We start from the raw sequence: 14,558 nt of genomic DNA, 5'->3' as shown, positions 1-14,558 counted from the left end.
AGTAACCAGTCTTCCTAACACAGAAAATTAATTTACAACTTGCTGAAATTTCAGATGAAAACACATAATAATGACAAGCTCTATCCAAGTTTGGGGAGAAAAACTGGCATAAGAAAATGAAAAAAAATTTTGAATGTGAGCAGCTGTACATCAAACTCAGGGTACTGTCACCTTGTGTGCGTGTTGCCGTGTGTGCTTAGCAGCACCCACAAACCCGACTGTCTTTCTCACAACCAGGTACACAGGGCTAATAACAGAAGTAGAAATGGTACTCACTTATCAAGTATTATCTGCTGTAGTCATAATTACAGCACAAGTGCTATGGAAGTGCTACTTGCTACAGTATTATCAATACGCGTAGCAGTTATGTTATGATGGATGCTATCATGGAAGGGCGGTGCTCTAAGCATCCGAAGGGGAAATAGTGCTGATCTGGAAATCAAGGAAGTCTTCCTTGGGGAAGTAATGACTGAGCTGAGACCTGAAACAGGCATAGAACTACTCCACAATATAAGAGTGGAGAAACGTGGCAGTCAGCAGAGGAAGCAGCGGGGGTAAAGGATCCAAGCAGGAAGCACAGAGCCCTTCGAGGACCTTGCAAGGGCAGCCTGGTGACACCCTGCTGGGTGGGGTGGAGGTGTGGGTAGGGCTGGCCATGCAGGCTGGGAGTTACTGGATAGAAGTTTTTATTCTAAGAGCAAAGGGGAAGCATGGAAGTATTTTAAGCAAGAGAGCGGTCCGATCAGATTTGCATTTCAAGACCTGGCCGGTGGGTGTGCAGAAGTATATTGGAGGAAGGTAAGACAGATACAAAGAGATTATCACAATAATCCAAGTGAAAGAAGATGAGAACTTGGTCCTCTCTGAGGGGATTTAAGGAGGGAGAATGGATGGACAGATGGACAGATGGATGGATGAATGGGTGGGTGGATGGGTGGATAAATGGATGGATGGGTGGATGGATGGATGCATGTACAACCTGAGCTGAACAGACCAGACTCAAGCTAGCTGTTTAATTTTGGTTCTCCCTATCCCTTTAAATTTGTTCCAGTGGTGAGTTCTTTTCTTAAAATCTAATTAAATTTATTGGTATGATTTAGGTGTATACAATGATTCACATTCATCATACAGAATTTGTACCTGTACATGATATACCTTGGTTAGTCTTTTTTCCCCTCTCCCATTCCCTTCCCCCCGTTCAGCCCCCCACCCTCCTTATTTTGTCCCTGAGGAAAACCTGAGCTGACTTTGGCTTTTCAGGGCAGTCCTGGGTCTCACAGCGCCTCTGGTTAGCTGTGCTGTAGTTCATCTCACATAGGAGTCAAACCTGTACAATGTGGCTTGTGTTCCTCGCCCCAATAGGGCCTGGAGCAGGCAAACATAAGGGAGCCCGATGCTGTGTCTCTCTGTCCACTTTGCAGACTTTTCTGACTCCTTCTGAGCTGTATCCTCAGGGCCTAACAAGGCGTTTCCTCCCATGGGTCTCTCTGTTGCCTTTGAGTAGCTTGCCGGACAAAGGTAAACGCACCTCCTTCCCAGCCGAGTGCTTTTCCCTTCTCAGCCCTTGGGAATCTGGGGCTGGAGGAGAGCCTTCTCCATCAAGGTCTGTTCCTACCTCCTGGTGGTGGCCTTCGGTGGGAGCTGAGATGTCCACATGGGTCTCTGTGTGCACACGCTGTCGCTCTGACCCAGGCATGACCTCAGGAATTATTTTCCAGTGACCCTGATCATCTGCAAGCCAAGCAGAGGCCCACCCTTACTTCCCTTCCCACATTGTGGGCCAGCTCACCTCTCACGTGCTATATTTCTGGTGGGAGCCCGGCACCAGGCACTCCCAGTTGCAGGGGACCCCTGTCACGCTTCTCCGTGGGACTGTTACTGAACAGAAGGCTCCATCTACTTGCCTTGTGGTGGAAGCCAGGGTAGGTGCTGTAAATAAAACCACGAAGCACTTTATTGCATCTGTAGGTGGTAGAGAGTCTCATCCTCACGGGCCATCTTTTCAGGAAGCTGACTTAGGAGCAGTTTATACACGAGGTGGAGGATTGCGGATGGGTGGCTTCTCATGGGTAGAGCTTCCTGGCCAAGTGACACATCCATGGTTTGCTGCATGCACAGTGGACTGGTTCGAGGGGCAGCTATCCTGAGGCCCTTTTGCTGACCATCAAATTCACAGTACTGAAAGAAAACAAACTTTACCTATTAGTGTGGAGGACGGGGTGAGGTGGGGCTAGACAAGAAAGCCACCCTACATCCGGTGTGGGTGCCGGCCCGCAGAACCACCGCTGCCCTACTGGAAACAGTGAGGGCTGGGCATCCTTCACCCATTATGGTTTAGACCCAGAACAACAGTGGCGAACCTATGGCACACATGCCACAAGGGGTTGTTTGTATCATTGAAAGCTCTACAAGATTTGCCATCATTGACTGGAATGTCCCCCAGAGCCTCATGTGTGCAGGGGTAGGGCTTTTGGAAGATGATTGGTTCGTGGGGTGCGATACTCATCCACTGATGAATCCACCCCTGAGTGTGCTGCTAGGAGGTGAGGTCCGGTAGAAAGAGAAGTGGGCTGCCTGGGGCATGACCTGGAATATCTCCCTTCATGGATCTTGGCTTCTTTTTCATCATGCTGGCCACCATGACGTGAGCAGCTTTCTCCCACCAGCCCCTTCCACCATGCGCTTCCTGCCTTAGAGCCAGGCGACCATGGACTGAACCCTTTAAAAACCATAAGCCAAAATGAACCTCTCCTCCTTCACACTGCAGATATGAGGTGTCCTGTTCCAGCAACGGGAAAGTGATCAATACAACCCTCAGCTCCCCTCTTTTTCTCTGCACCTTTTAGTGCCCTGACTGTAGATGAAGAGTTTAAGTTTGTTCACCCAGTTCTCACCCAACACAACTCTCTAACAGTCAGTGCTGGGCAGCCTGTCTTGTCCCCACTTCTGCATCTCCTGTCTGTTATCTAGCAATTTTACATGAGACTGTTTTCTGCCATTCTGTCATGGATGGGCACTGATGCTTAGTGTGCGGGTGACATACACAGGAGGGTGGGTGTGTGATCCAACACTTGCTGCTGTTGAGGCTTTTGATCCCTTAGCTCTGATTCTTGTAAGAACCCTCCCAGTGGATGCGACCACTCACTCTCTTTTGCAGGTAAGAATAGAGATGCATAAGAGGAAGCAGTTTGTCTGAGTCACATCAGTAGGAATGAAGGAGCAGGGATTTGCACTCTGGCCTTTCTGAACCCCAAACCAAGGCTCACCCCAAAGTTATTACTGGTGGCATCTTATTAACACCCAGTTGACTGGGCCCTGAGTGATGGGACAATATTCAGCTTGGAAATTTGTTTTCGAACAATTGCCTTACCAAGACACAAGCCTAGTGGCTTAGACCAATGCAAACTTCTTATACTAACATTTGGCCAGTAAGAATCCCATCCTCAGACTCTCAGGGTAAAATCCAGGCATCAGCAGGCCCATCAGAGAGGTGGGCAGGTTTACTTTGTGCCTTTCTCAGTTTCTATAGGCCACTTGCTCTCCTTGGCTCACAGCCCCTTCCAACATCTTCAAAGCTACCATAGTCACATCTTTTTCTGGCTGCTGCTTTCTCCATTTCTAAGAACTCATGTGACTAGGGTGTGCCCACCCTAATAAGCCAGGATACTCTTTCATTTCAAGGTGCATTTTTAAGCTCATTGACAAAGTCCCCTTTGCTGGGTAAGGAAATGTAAGGTAAGGTAAGGTACCTGCAGATCCCCAAGGATTGGGACCTGGATGCCTTGAATACCATTATCCTGCTGACCACAATAGCTGAACTCTTCATATAGTGAATGTGAAAAATATTCTTCTGTGGACATTAGAACTTTAACCAAATCCCTCTTTTTTTCCTTCAATCTGTGCTACCACTAACACAATGCAGAGACATGAGGATGGGTAATCAGTTTGATTTTTCATTTCTTTTTAAAAATCAGTTTGTAGTGCCATTTTACTAAATGCTTTGGTTTCCCTTAGGTTTGGAACTTCATCTACATTCATTCCACTTTCAATTCAGTATTAAGCATCTAATCCATGTGGTATTATAGAAAAGATATTTACAATAATTTTTTTCTTTTAATACAGATTTGGATTTAAAACCACCAGTAGAATCAATTGGAAGCAATTTTTAACATCATTTTATGAGCTTCAGAGATCGGAAGTTAATAACATAGTTCCCCCCCTAAAAAGAGATTGGTATGTATAAAGCCAACTAAGTTTCAGTTGTACAAATCATAATATGTAAAATATTTGAAAATACCCGAGTTACTTTTTCTTCATTTACTGAGTGACCAATTAAACTCCATCAAATAATCGCCAGCTTTTATATAATGATTTACAGCTCATAGATATTTTTCATATTTAAATTTGCCTTAAAACGTGTTTGGTATAGTTATTGTTCCATTTCCTAGGTGAGGAAAACAAGACTATATGCTATCTTAAGTGGGTCACATGCTGTGAGCTCGGCGAGGGGCCTGGAGGTCCTCCCCATACACGCGCTTGCAGCTCACATCGTCCCCCTCTTCTGAGTGTGTTCGGCGGGGTCATGTAGTAACATGTACTCGCCACCTGTTGCCCGGAAAGGAGCCCCCTCTGTCACTGTCGGGGGTTGAGGGGGCTCTGGGCCTGGAGCATCACTCCCAATGCCTGGTATGACTTGCAATTGTAATTTCATGGAAGTTGTGATGGGGCCCTAAGAATATTTTTTAAAGTACTTAAAAATCTCACAGTTTAGAATTTAGCCTTCTGCTCTAAGTCGTCTTTTGTTTATACTGATGTACACTCTGTATGGAGTGTCCTACATGGATCTTAAAGAAACTAAAACAGGCTTTATAATCTGAGCACGTACATTGAGGGTGCTGTGCTCTGTTGTAAGGTAAAAGGCACCTCAGAGTTACTTCCCACCTGACTGGGGCCCATCCCTGTCTCAGGACTTACGGAGATTTACTGACTTCCCTGCCTGAGAGTCCTCCCTCCTTGCTACAAGTTCCTGTTTTAAAGGAAGTCACTCGGTTGCTTTATAATTTTGGTCTGATTGCACCTTGTCAGAGTTAAAATTGAAGCTTTATTTACTCTAAAACAGCGGGTTCTCCATCAGAGGCAGTCTCGCCTCTCAGGTGACAGTTGGCAGTGTCACAAAACAGACCAGATTGTCACAATCAGGGGTGGAGATACCTTCTGCTATCTAGTGGGTAGAGGCCAGGGACGCTGCGCAGTGTCCTGCTCTGAGTGTCCCAGGACAAAGAACTGCTGGCCTCCACGTCGGCAGTCCTGTCCAGAAGACTTGTTCGTGCCAGTGCGGGTGATGTTTAGGAAAACTAGGTTCCAATGACATTCAGCATGTTTCTGCAAAGCCGCCGAAGGTGTGTGTTGTACACTTTGCACAACCGGAAAAAACTGAGATGGCTGCCTAGACATGGCCAAACTCCCGAACAAAATGGGAATGCTCCCGTGGGTAAAGCCGTCCCCTGTCCCTTGTCACCTTGTGGGAAAGGTAGAGGTGTCTCCATGACCTTAGCGAAGGAGGGCAGCGAACTCGTCAGAGTGTGTATTGAAGTTGGTTTTGATCTCCGGGGTGGGAGCGCGTGGCCTCCGGGAGTACACGTGTGGACGGCGGAGCCTGAGCTCGGCTGTGCTGGTCATCATGGGGGGCGGGTGGCACAGCTAGCTGGCACCTGTGAGACTCCCACCCTATTGGATGCCACACCCACCAGGTGATGAAAAGAACAGGTCCACATGGTGCGATATGCTGTCAGGATGGCGCCACTCACGGAGAAACTGCCATTACAGTTGTGTGGTTCCTGTGATTTGTGTAAGGAAAAGACAGGGTTGAAGAGTATAATCTTACTCCTGTGTTTCCCCTATTTTGCAGCATCAATGCTGGAAATCAGTCTGGGAAGGAAAGCGCTGTCACAAAGGTGCTCAGACACGCCGAGTACAGCTGCGGGGCTCTGAAGAAGGCCTTACTGATGACCGGCGCCTCTGTAAGCTTCTGACTCTTTCTCTTTTGAGACACTTTCAGTTTCTGAGAAAGCTGACACTCAGTGCGGCCAGTGAAAACTACCTCCGCTCACTTAGTCACCCAACAGACATTTTCTGAGCCCCTGTTGTAGGCTGAGAATTGTTCTGGGTGTTCGGGGTTATCAGGCCTGACCCCTGAGGTTGCGTCAGGTGGAGAGGAAGGAGAGAGAGAGCATAAAATCAGCTGCAGGACAGTGAGATAAATGCTTATCGCAACACGGTCTGTGTGCCCGAGACTGTTAGGAACAGGTGGCTGGTCAACGCAGTTAGTTAACAAATAGTCCGGCCTCGCTGAGCCTTCCCGACCCTAACTGAGAGTTTGTCGGTTCGTAACCAACTTGTCGTCCCCACGAGAACGTTTTTTAGCTCCAAAACAGCCATTGAATGTTTTAATTGTACAGCACAAGGAGGTTAATTGAGGAATTTGCAACTTGCTCCTCTTGCTTTCAACATTGGTTTGCTCTAATGTTTGTTTGTTTTGTACCAGGAATCGAACTCAGGACCTTGGCTTGCCAGGCAGGCACTTGTGCTGCTGAGGTATCTCCCTAGCTGTGTATTTTAGAAAGCAGCAGTTGGGTACTCTTGAAGCATAGAGACAGCTCCCAAGTCTATTTACTGAGCACATTCTGCAACCAGATCTCTAGTAAATAACGAGGAGTAGAAATTTGTTGTCCTTCGACTCACGTAGGACCGCGTAAAAAGCTGTCCTTCAGCAGAGGCGCCCCAGAGCTCAGCGTCGGCTTCCCAGGTTGCTGACCAAGCGGAAGTCTGTGAGCCTCAGGGGCAGCCCGCTGCCAGCAAGTGGCCTAAAGACTTGGGTGTGCCTGGTGTGCTGGGGACCCAGCGTCTGCTTCCGTCAGCGTGGACGACCATCACTCGGGTGTCCAAGCACAGGGTGGAAGCAGAGATGTGGGTTGCCATGTTCCCGGGGGGTCGTTCCTGCTGTAATGATGGCTGTCCCCTCTCACCCACGCAGGGTCTCTTCCAGGACCCCGCCATGGGTGCCTTCAATTGCAGATAGTACGGAGCCCCGTGTAGTTATGCGACGAGCATTTATCTCACTGTCCTGTGCTGCTTAACGATGGTCACATGTTCACAGAAATGCATCACCGAGTGACTCCCTCGCTTCGGGAACGTGATGGAGTGTACTTGTGCACTTGCACACCTCTGGAGGGTGCAGCCTGTGACACACCTAGGCCACATGGTATATACTGTGTGCATGTGGTCTGTCATTGACCAAAATTTTGTGGCAAACGACTGTATATACCGGCTTTTCCCCTCCACACATCCCTATGGTGATGTGTAATTTATAAATTGGACACAGTAAAAAATTAGCAGTAGCTAGTAGTAAAGTAGAATAGTTATAAAATCAAACTGTAATAAAATTGATGCGAATGTGATCCTCCCCAGCATTTTATCACGTTGTGTCGTGCTGGCTGCAGTGAACTGAGGGTATCAGACCACACAGGGCAAAGGTGGGTGGAAGGAGGGACAGTCTGTAGGCTGGCGGGAGTCACCCCACAGCCTCTCTGTTGCTAGCAGTACACACTCACCTAATCCGTCACCTCCTCTGCCAGGGAGGTGTTGTTCTCTCCATCTGACAGAGGCGGGAAGGGAGCAGGGGTTGAATGTCCAGCCTGAGCCCCCTCCAGGGGACCTGGGTTTCTGGCCAGGCCCCGGGCTCTACACAGGCCCAATCCAGTGCAGGGCGCAGCTGCCAGGAATGTTGGATGAGCCACCTGGACAAAGATGTATGAAAGCTTTGGGGGAGTTTCCCAACCTTGGTTCAGTTAATGAATGGAAGCATTAATTTAATTAAAAATAGTGTAATTTTCATTTCTGCTAATGGAAGACTGTAATAATGCTAAGCTCTCCAAGTACTGGACTGCATAAAAGTCATTGCTGCACTGTTCAACTGGAGTCCAACACACATGCATACACACACACACACACACACACTCACACACTCACACACTCACACAGTGCAGGCTAGGAATTAAGTGTCTGACCCACTCTGGGCCCTGCTCTGAGCACTTAAGCTGTGCACATAGACAGACGACACAAAGCCACCACCGGCCATGAGCTCACCCTCTGGAGCACAGCTGAGAGCAGTGACCATCAAGTGCCCTAAAGTGCCGTAGTGCATGGTTTCTGGAGCCACGCCCCACTGTCACCATCATTCGCCTCAGCCTTGGCCACTTCCGGGTCCTGGAGAGGGCTGGATAGGGTGGCATGAAAGGAGGGGGGGCCCAGCAGGAGGCAGGGCCCAGGTCTGCCTGGCTGGAAAGTGCAGCCCTGGGAAGCAGGTCCCCCTCCTGCTAGACAGAGGACTGTGTAGAAGAAAGGCCACTTCAGATCGCCCCGAGTTGTGTCTGTGCTGTCTTTCAGTGCTGTCACCATTTCCCCAGGTGGCCCTGTCACCGTGATCACGAACTCTAAATCTGCTGTGGCTGTTCACGTATCTTATTCTTGGCATTATGATTTGCAGATGACATGATTTTATTAATAGAAAGCCTTTCCCCCCCATGTTGAATTAATATTAGCGTTTTGAAGGTCATCAGATACAAGGTCAATATGCAAGAACCAATATTTTTGTAAACTTGGCAATAAATTAAAAAAGAACTTTTATAATATCATTGCTAATAAAATGTTTAACAATAAAATAAGTCTCTACACTGAAGATTGCAAAGATTGTTTATAGAAATGATACCAATACTTCACAAATGTTCAGAAAATATAAAAAAAAGGAACATGTCCCACTTCATTCTAGGAAACCAGTGTTTCCCCAATACAAATTCAGGCAAAGGAATCAAAAAAACCACCACAGATCCATATCCTTCATGACTGTAGATCCAAAAACTCTCATCAAAATATTACTACTGAACTAAACCCAGGGACATATAACAAGGATTAGGTGCTATAAACACACGAATTTACCTCTGGATTGTTTACCTCTGGCTGATTTAACTCCCCACAATCAATTAATGTAATACATAATATTAATAGAATTAAGGACAAAACTACATGATCATGTCAGTAGATGAAGAAAAAGTATTTGAAAAATACTCATACCTCAATACCCATTCATGATAATAACTCCCAGCAAACTGGAAGTAGAAGAGAAATTTCTTAACCTGACAGGGGATATTTATGGCAAACCCATAGCTAACAGCATATCAGTGGTAAAAGACCATTTCCCCCCTAAGGTTAGGAAGAACACAAGAATGTCTGCTCTTGCTCTTTCTCTTCAGCAATGCGCTGGTGTTCTAGACAGTCCAGTTAGAAAACAAAAAAGGAAATAAAAGGCATTCAGTTTGTAAAGGAAGAGGCAAAACCATATTTATTAAAGGACAACATGATCTTATGCTTAGAAAATTCTAAAAAAGCACTCCCCCACACACACCTAGAACTAATAGAGTTGCAGGATATAAGGCCAATCAATATGCGAAAATTAGATAGATTTCTATAAACTAGCAATGAAACAATCACAAAACGAACTTCCAGAAAGCAGTTCCCTTCACAGCAACATCAAATAAGAATCAAATGCTTAGGAACAAATTCAGCAAAAGAAGTGCCAAATGAAAACTACAGGAGTTTTTAAAGAAATTAAAAGCGATATAAGTAAAAGACATTCCATATTCATGGATTAGAACACAGCGTTAGTAAGATGGAAGTTCTCGCCAAATCTATGTATTTAACGCAAATGCTATCAAAACTTCAAGTAGCTTTTTTTTTTTTTGCAATTGAAAAAAATGATCTTAAAATTTGTATGGAAATAGAAAGGTCACAGAATAGCCAAAATAATCTTAGAAGGGAGAATAAAGTTAGAGCACTTAAACTTTGATTTTGAATCTTAGTATAAACTGTAGTAATAAAGATTATTTGCTACTGACATAAGGATAGACAAATGGATCAATGAAACAAAATTCAGAATCCAGTAAATAAACCTTTACACTTATAATCAGTTCATTCTTGACAAATCTAACGAGGAAAGGATAATCTTTTTAAAAATGGTGCTGAGAAAATTGAATATTCATATGCCAAAATATAACTCTTACTTTTGCCCTACTGCAAACAGACATTGATGTAAAAGCTAAAATGATAAAACTCTTAGAAGAAAAGCATGTATATGAATCTTGACGATTTTGTGTTAGGCGCATTTCTTAGAGACAACATTAAAAGCATGGATCATAAAAGAGAAAAACATGTTGGACTGTATCAGAATTTTAAAATTTTGCGTTACAAGATACCATCAGTAAAGAGGAATTAAAAGTGAAAAGACAAGCAGATTGGGAGTAATAGGTACAAATCATGTCTCCTCTAAAGGACTGGTGTGCCCAGAATTATAAGAATTATTAGAACTCAGTAAGAAAATGGCCCAATTTTTAAAGTGAGCAAGAGATTTTCATAGGCATCTTCCCAAGGAAGATATATAAATAGAGCCAATATGTACGTGAAAAGATGCTCAGCATCGTTAGTTACTAGAGAAATGCTGATCAAAACCACGAGATGCCATTTCTCTCCCATCTGAACAGCTATAGCTAAAAAGACAGACAATAGTAGGAGTTGCCAACGGTGTGGAGATACTGGAACTCCCCTGCACTGCTGGTAGGCATGGAAAACAGGAGAGCCACTGTGAAAAACAGTGTAGCAGCTTTTTACAAAATTAAACGTAACTAAGCACGTGACCCAGCAATTCCATGCCTAGGTGTGTCAGTCCAAGAGAAAAACAAGTCCACACAAAGACATGAGTGCCAATGCTCACAGCAGTGTTACGCATAATTTCCAAGTTGAAGTGACCCAAATGTTTATCAACTTGCGGGTGGGTAAACAGAACGTGACCTGCTCACTCAGTGTAATACTAATAAGCCATAAAAGGAACAGAACGCTGATCTATGCCAGCACCTCAGAAAAACCATGCTAAATGAAAAGGGCCAGACGCAGGACACCGTCTGTTTATCATATAATTCTGCTCCTGTGGAATCTCCAGGGAAAAGGCAACTCCACAGAGAGAGAAAGTGAGGTCGTTGCCTTAGGTTGAGGATGGAAACGGGGAGTGGAATGAAATATGCATGAGGATTCTTTGTGGACAGTAACCAAAATATTCTAGTGTTAGTGGTGATGGCTACACAATGCTGTACATTCATCAAAAATCATTTTAAAATGGTCAGTGATTCTTATTTGGACATTAAAAAATGGATTTTCACCCCCAAACCCCAAAGTAAGTATGCATATATCCCCTGAATTATTTTATCCCAGAGAACTTTATTCATTTTCCGTATTTTGGGCCAAGTAGCAGTTGATATTTGTACACTATTTTTACCACTTTATAAACCCTTTTTTGCATTAATATTTACAATATCTCTCTATGAGGTGGGGACTCTTTTATCTTTCCTGTCTTTCCAGTAAACAAGGGTCCGCAATTTTCATATTTAATTTTCTTATTGACAATTTTTCATTCTGGGGGAAGAAATCTGCCTCAGAGTATTTTGCTCATAATATGCAGTCTCTACCCAGCATGGCTGACGTTTTTCTCGCTAAGTAATTGTCCATTTATGTAATGGAGGAGGTGGTGGTACTGAAAACAAGTGTAATTAATTAATATCCTTAGTAAATTGGCAAGTTGCGATAGACCTGCCGGGAAGTTCGAGCTCCCCGGGTGGGGCTGGGGGAAGGAGGGTGCTCAGGCTGTGGGACACCTAGGGCAGGTGTCAGCCTCTGCCCCAGAACTGGCCTCCCTCCTCCCTGGGCGCCACCTCCTGCCAGTCCTGATGGGGCATCTTAGGAAGTGTGCTTGGAGTCCACACCGCACTCTGGGCACATACGTGACATGACGGTCATCAATTGTGACACGCTTGTTCCAAATCATAATCCTTTGTGGCCGAAGCTCTCTCTTTACTCAGTGATGCTAAATATATATAACTCTTTTTCTTCCTTTTAAAAAATTTCCTTGTATCCCCTCTCATACTCAGAAACCCAACGGAGAGATAACAGGGGAAGAATTGAGACAGATTCTAAGTTCCACGGTTGTAAAATTAAGTGACTCAGAATTCAAAGAGCTCATGAAAACGCTAGACTCCAGGGGCACTGGAATGGTCGCAGTCAGCTCCTTCTTTGACCTGCTTGAAGGGGACCCTAAGGTACGTTCCACCACATCTGGTGTTCTCTTTGTGGCAGGCAACCTCAGCACTCTTAGTAAAGTAAAAGAGGCAGGTGAAATACGGTTTAGCTTAAATTAATGGCTTCAGGTTTTCAACAGAATTTCCCTTTTAAGCAAGAGTTAAGTGACTGAGTTATTTAATTTTGACTTTTTAATTCTGCATCTTATTGAAGGATTATATTTGATATTTCTGGAAACCTATCCTTAAGCGACAGCCCTTGGTGGACAGGATGTAACTTCTTACAGCCCTGCGATGGCACTGTCTTGCTAAGGAGTGCCTGGAAAGATGTTACGTCCCATGTTGATTCCCCAGCTTGAAAAATAACTGCTTATTAATTGTAATGTATCAAAAACACACACAATAAAAAATAACTGCTGATTGTCTCTAGTGACCAAAGTTTGATTTTATTATTTGCTTCTTTTGAGTAAAAATTGACAGTTTTATTATTAGAAATGTGTCTTATTATTAGCACTTAAAAATTTAAAGAATTTTTTAAAAGGTTAAAAATGTTTTATGATTATATAAATAATAGACAGCCATTGTAGAATATTTAGAAAATATCCAAATCTACCAAGTTGAAAATAATGATAAAAACCCCAAATTCCAATGCCCACAGATACCCACAATTGAAATTTGGACGAACTTTTTTCTGCTCTGTGTGTGCACATATTTATTTATTTACTATTTGTTTATTTTAAAATTTATTTTAAAGATAATTTTAAAAAACAGTAAAAATGATACAGAGTTTCAAAACAAAATGATAGAAAATTAACAATGGCTGTTATATTGCATATTGTTATCTTCAAACTAGTTGCTCAGATTATCAGATATAGGCATGCAAAGTTGATCAAACAATTAAGCATTAACTATTCCTTTCAATAAACCAATAGATATTAGTAGTACAATTATCTTAGCTATGATATATATATATATATTTTTTTTCCCTTCCTTATTTTCTCCTTTCCCCTACCCCTTGTTCTCTCCTTTTGAGCAGTTTCTTTCCCTTTCACAATATCTATTATACATTAAACTGTGGTTGAACGCATGACATTATTTCTTCCTAGTATATGTTTGTGATACATGGTAATTACACTCACCCTGGGGAACTGGTACACATAGATATCTGACCTTGATTGTTTCTACTCCCTTTTTCCCTTTCTCTGTTTTCCTTCCTTCCCCATATCTTCCCAGCTCCACAGAGTCTACCTCTTATTCCCTGCCATCTCTCTTTTGTATTGCTCTTTAAATTATTTATATTTTGGGTTCTTCATGTTAGAGGAAACCATGTGATATGTAATCTCCTGTGATTGATTTATTTCACTTACCATTATGGTTTCAAGGTGCACTGATTTTCCTACAAACCAAATTTGTCCTTCTTTATGGCTGAGTAGTACTTTGTTGTATAAATATACCACATTTATTTATTTATTTATTTATTTGTCTTTTTGAGACAGGGTCTCGCTATGCAGTTGAGGTTGGCCTTGAGCTCACCAGGCTGGTCTTGAACTTGCAACAATCCTCCTGCCTCAGCCTCCCAAGTGCTGGGATTATAGGTGTGCACCACCACACCCTGTACCACATTTATTTTCCTTATGCATTCATCTGTCTATAGGCTGTTGCTCTGATTTTGCTATTGTGAATTATGCTCCTATTACTATAATCTAATGGCTTTAACTCTTCTAGGAGGATATCCAGAAGAAGTATAATTAAGTCAAATGGAATTTCTTAGTTTTTTGAGAATTCCATATTGATTTCCACAGTGGTTATATGAGTTTACATTCCCACCAGCATTGTAGAAGGGTTCCTTTTCCCCCACAATTCACTAGCACTTTTTTTTTTTTTGAGTCCTTTATAATAGCCATTCTTACTGGAATAAGATGGAATCTCAGTATTGTTTTGATTTGCTTTATTATAATGGTCAAAGATATTGAACATTATTTTCATGTATTTATTGACCACTTGGACTTCTTTTGAGAGGTGTCTATTCATTTCAATTGCCTATTTTTTGATTGGTTCTTCTGTTTTGGAGTCTAATTTCTTTTGAGTTGAGTTCTTTATATATTCTAGTTATTAGCCCTTTGTTGGAGGAGTAGCTGGCAAAAATTTTTCCATTATTCCTGATCAAAATACCACTGGCATACCTCACAGAACTAGAGAAAATACTGCTAAAGTCCATCTGGAGCCAAAAGAGACCTAGAATAGCAAAGGCAATCCTGGGCAACAAAGACAAGTCAGGAGGCAGAACAATCCCTGACTTGAAATTATACTACAAAGCTACTGTGATAAAATCAGCATGGTACTGGCAAAAAAATAGACCTGAGGACCAGTGGAACAGATTGC

At 43.4% G+C, this 14,558-nt stretch overlaps 1 protein-coding gene across 1 annotated transcript in view; it reads left to right on the top strand.

Annotated features, from left to right (window-relative positions):
• The window catches only part of Efcab6 (EF-hand calcium binding domain 6), a 214,376-nt gene that overhangs the window by 103,717 nt on the left and 96,101 nt on the right, over positions 1-14,558 (top strand). Inside the window, exons 12-14 of the mRNA XM_005379444.2 lie at positions 4,123-4,233; positions 5,909-6,020; positions 12,030-12,197. Of these exons, the coding sequence (XP_005379501.1) occupies positions 4,123-4,233; positions 5,909-6,020; positions 12,030-12,197 (391 nt within the window). The remainder of the gene's footprint in view (positions 1-4,122; positions 4,234-5,908; positions 6,021-12,029; positions 12,198-14,558) is intronic.

This window comes from Chinchilla lanigera, unplaced genomic scaffold (genome assembly GCF_000276665.1).
Source record: "Chinchilla lanigera isolate Chin_1 unplaced genomic scaffold, ChiLan1.0 scaffold00012, whole genome shotgun sequence".
Classification (NCBI taxonomy): Eukaryota; Metazoa; Chordata; class Mammalia; order Rodentia; family Chinchillidae; genus Chinchilla; species Chinchilla lanigera.
Note: the sequence above shows the minus strand (reverse complement) of the source record. Positions and strands in the feature narration are given on the sequence as shown.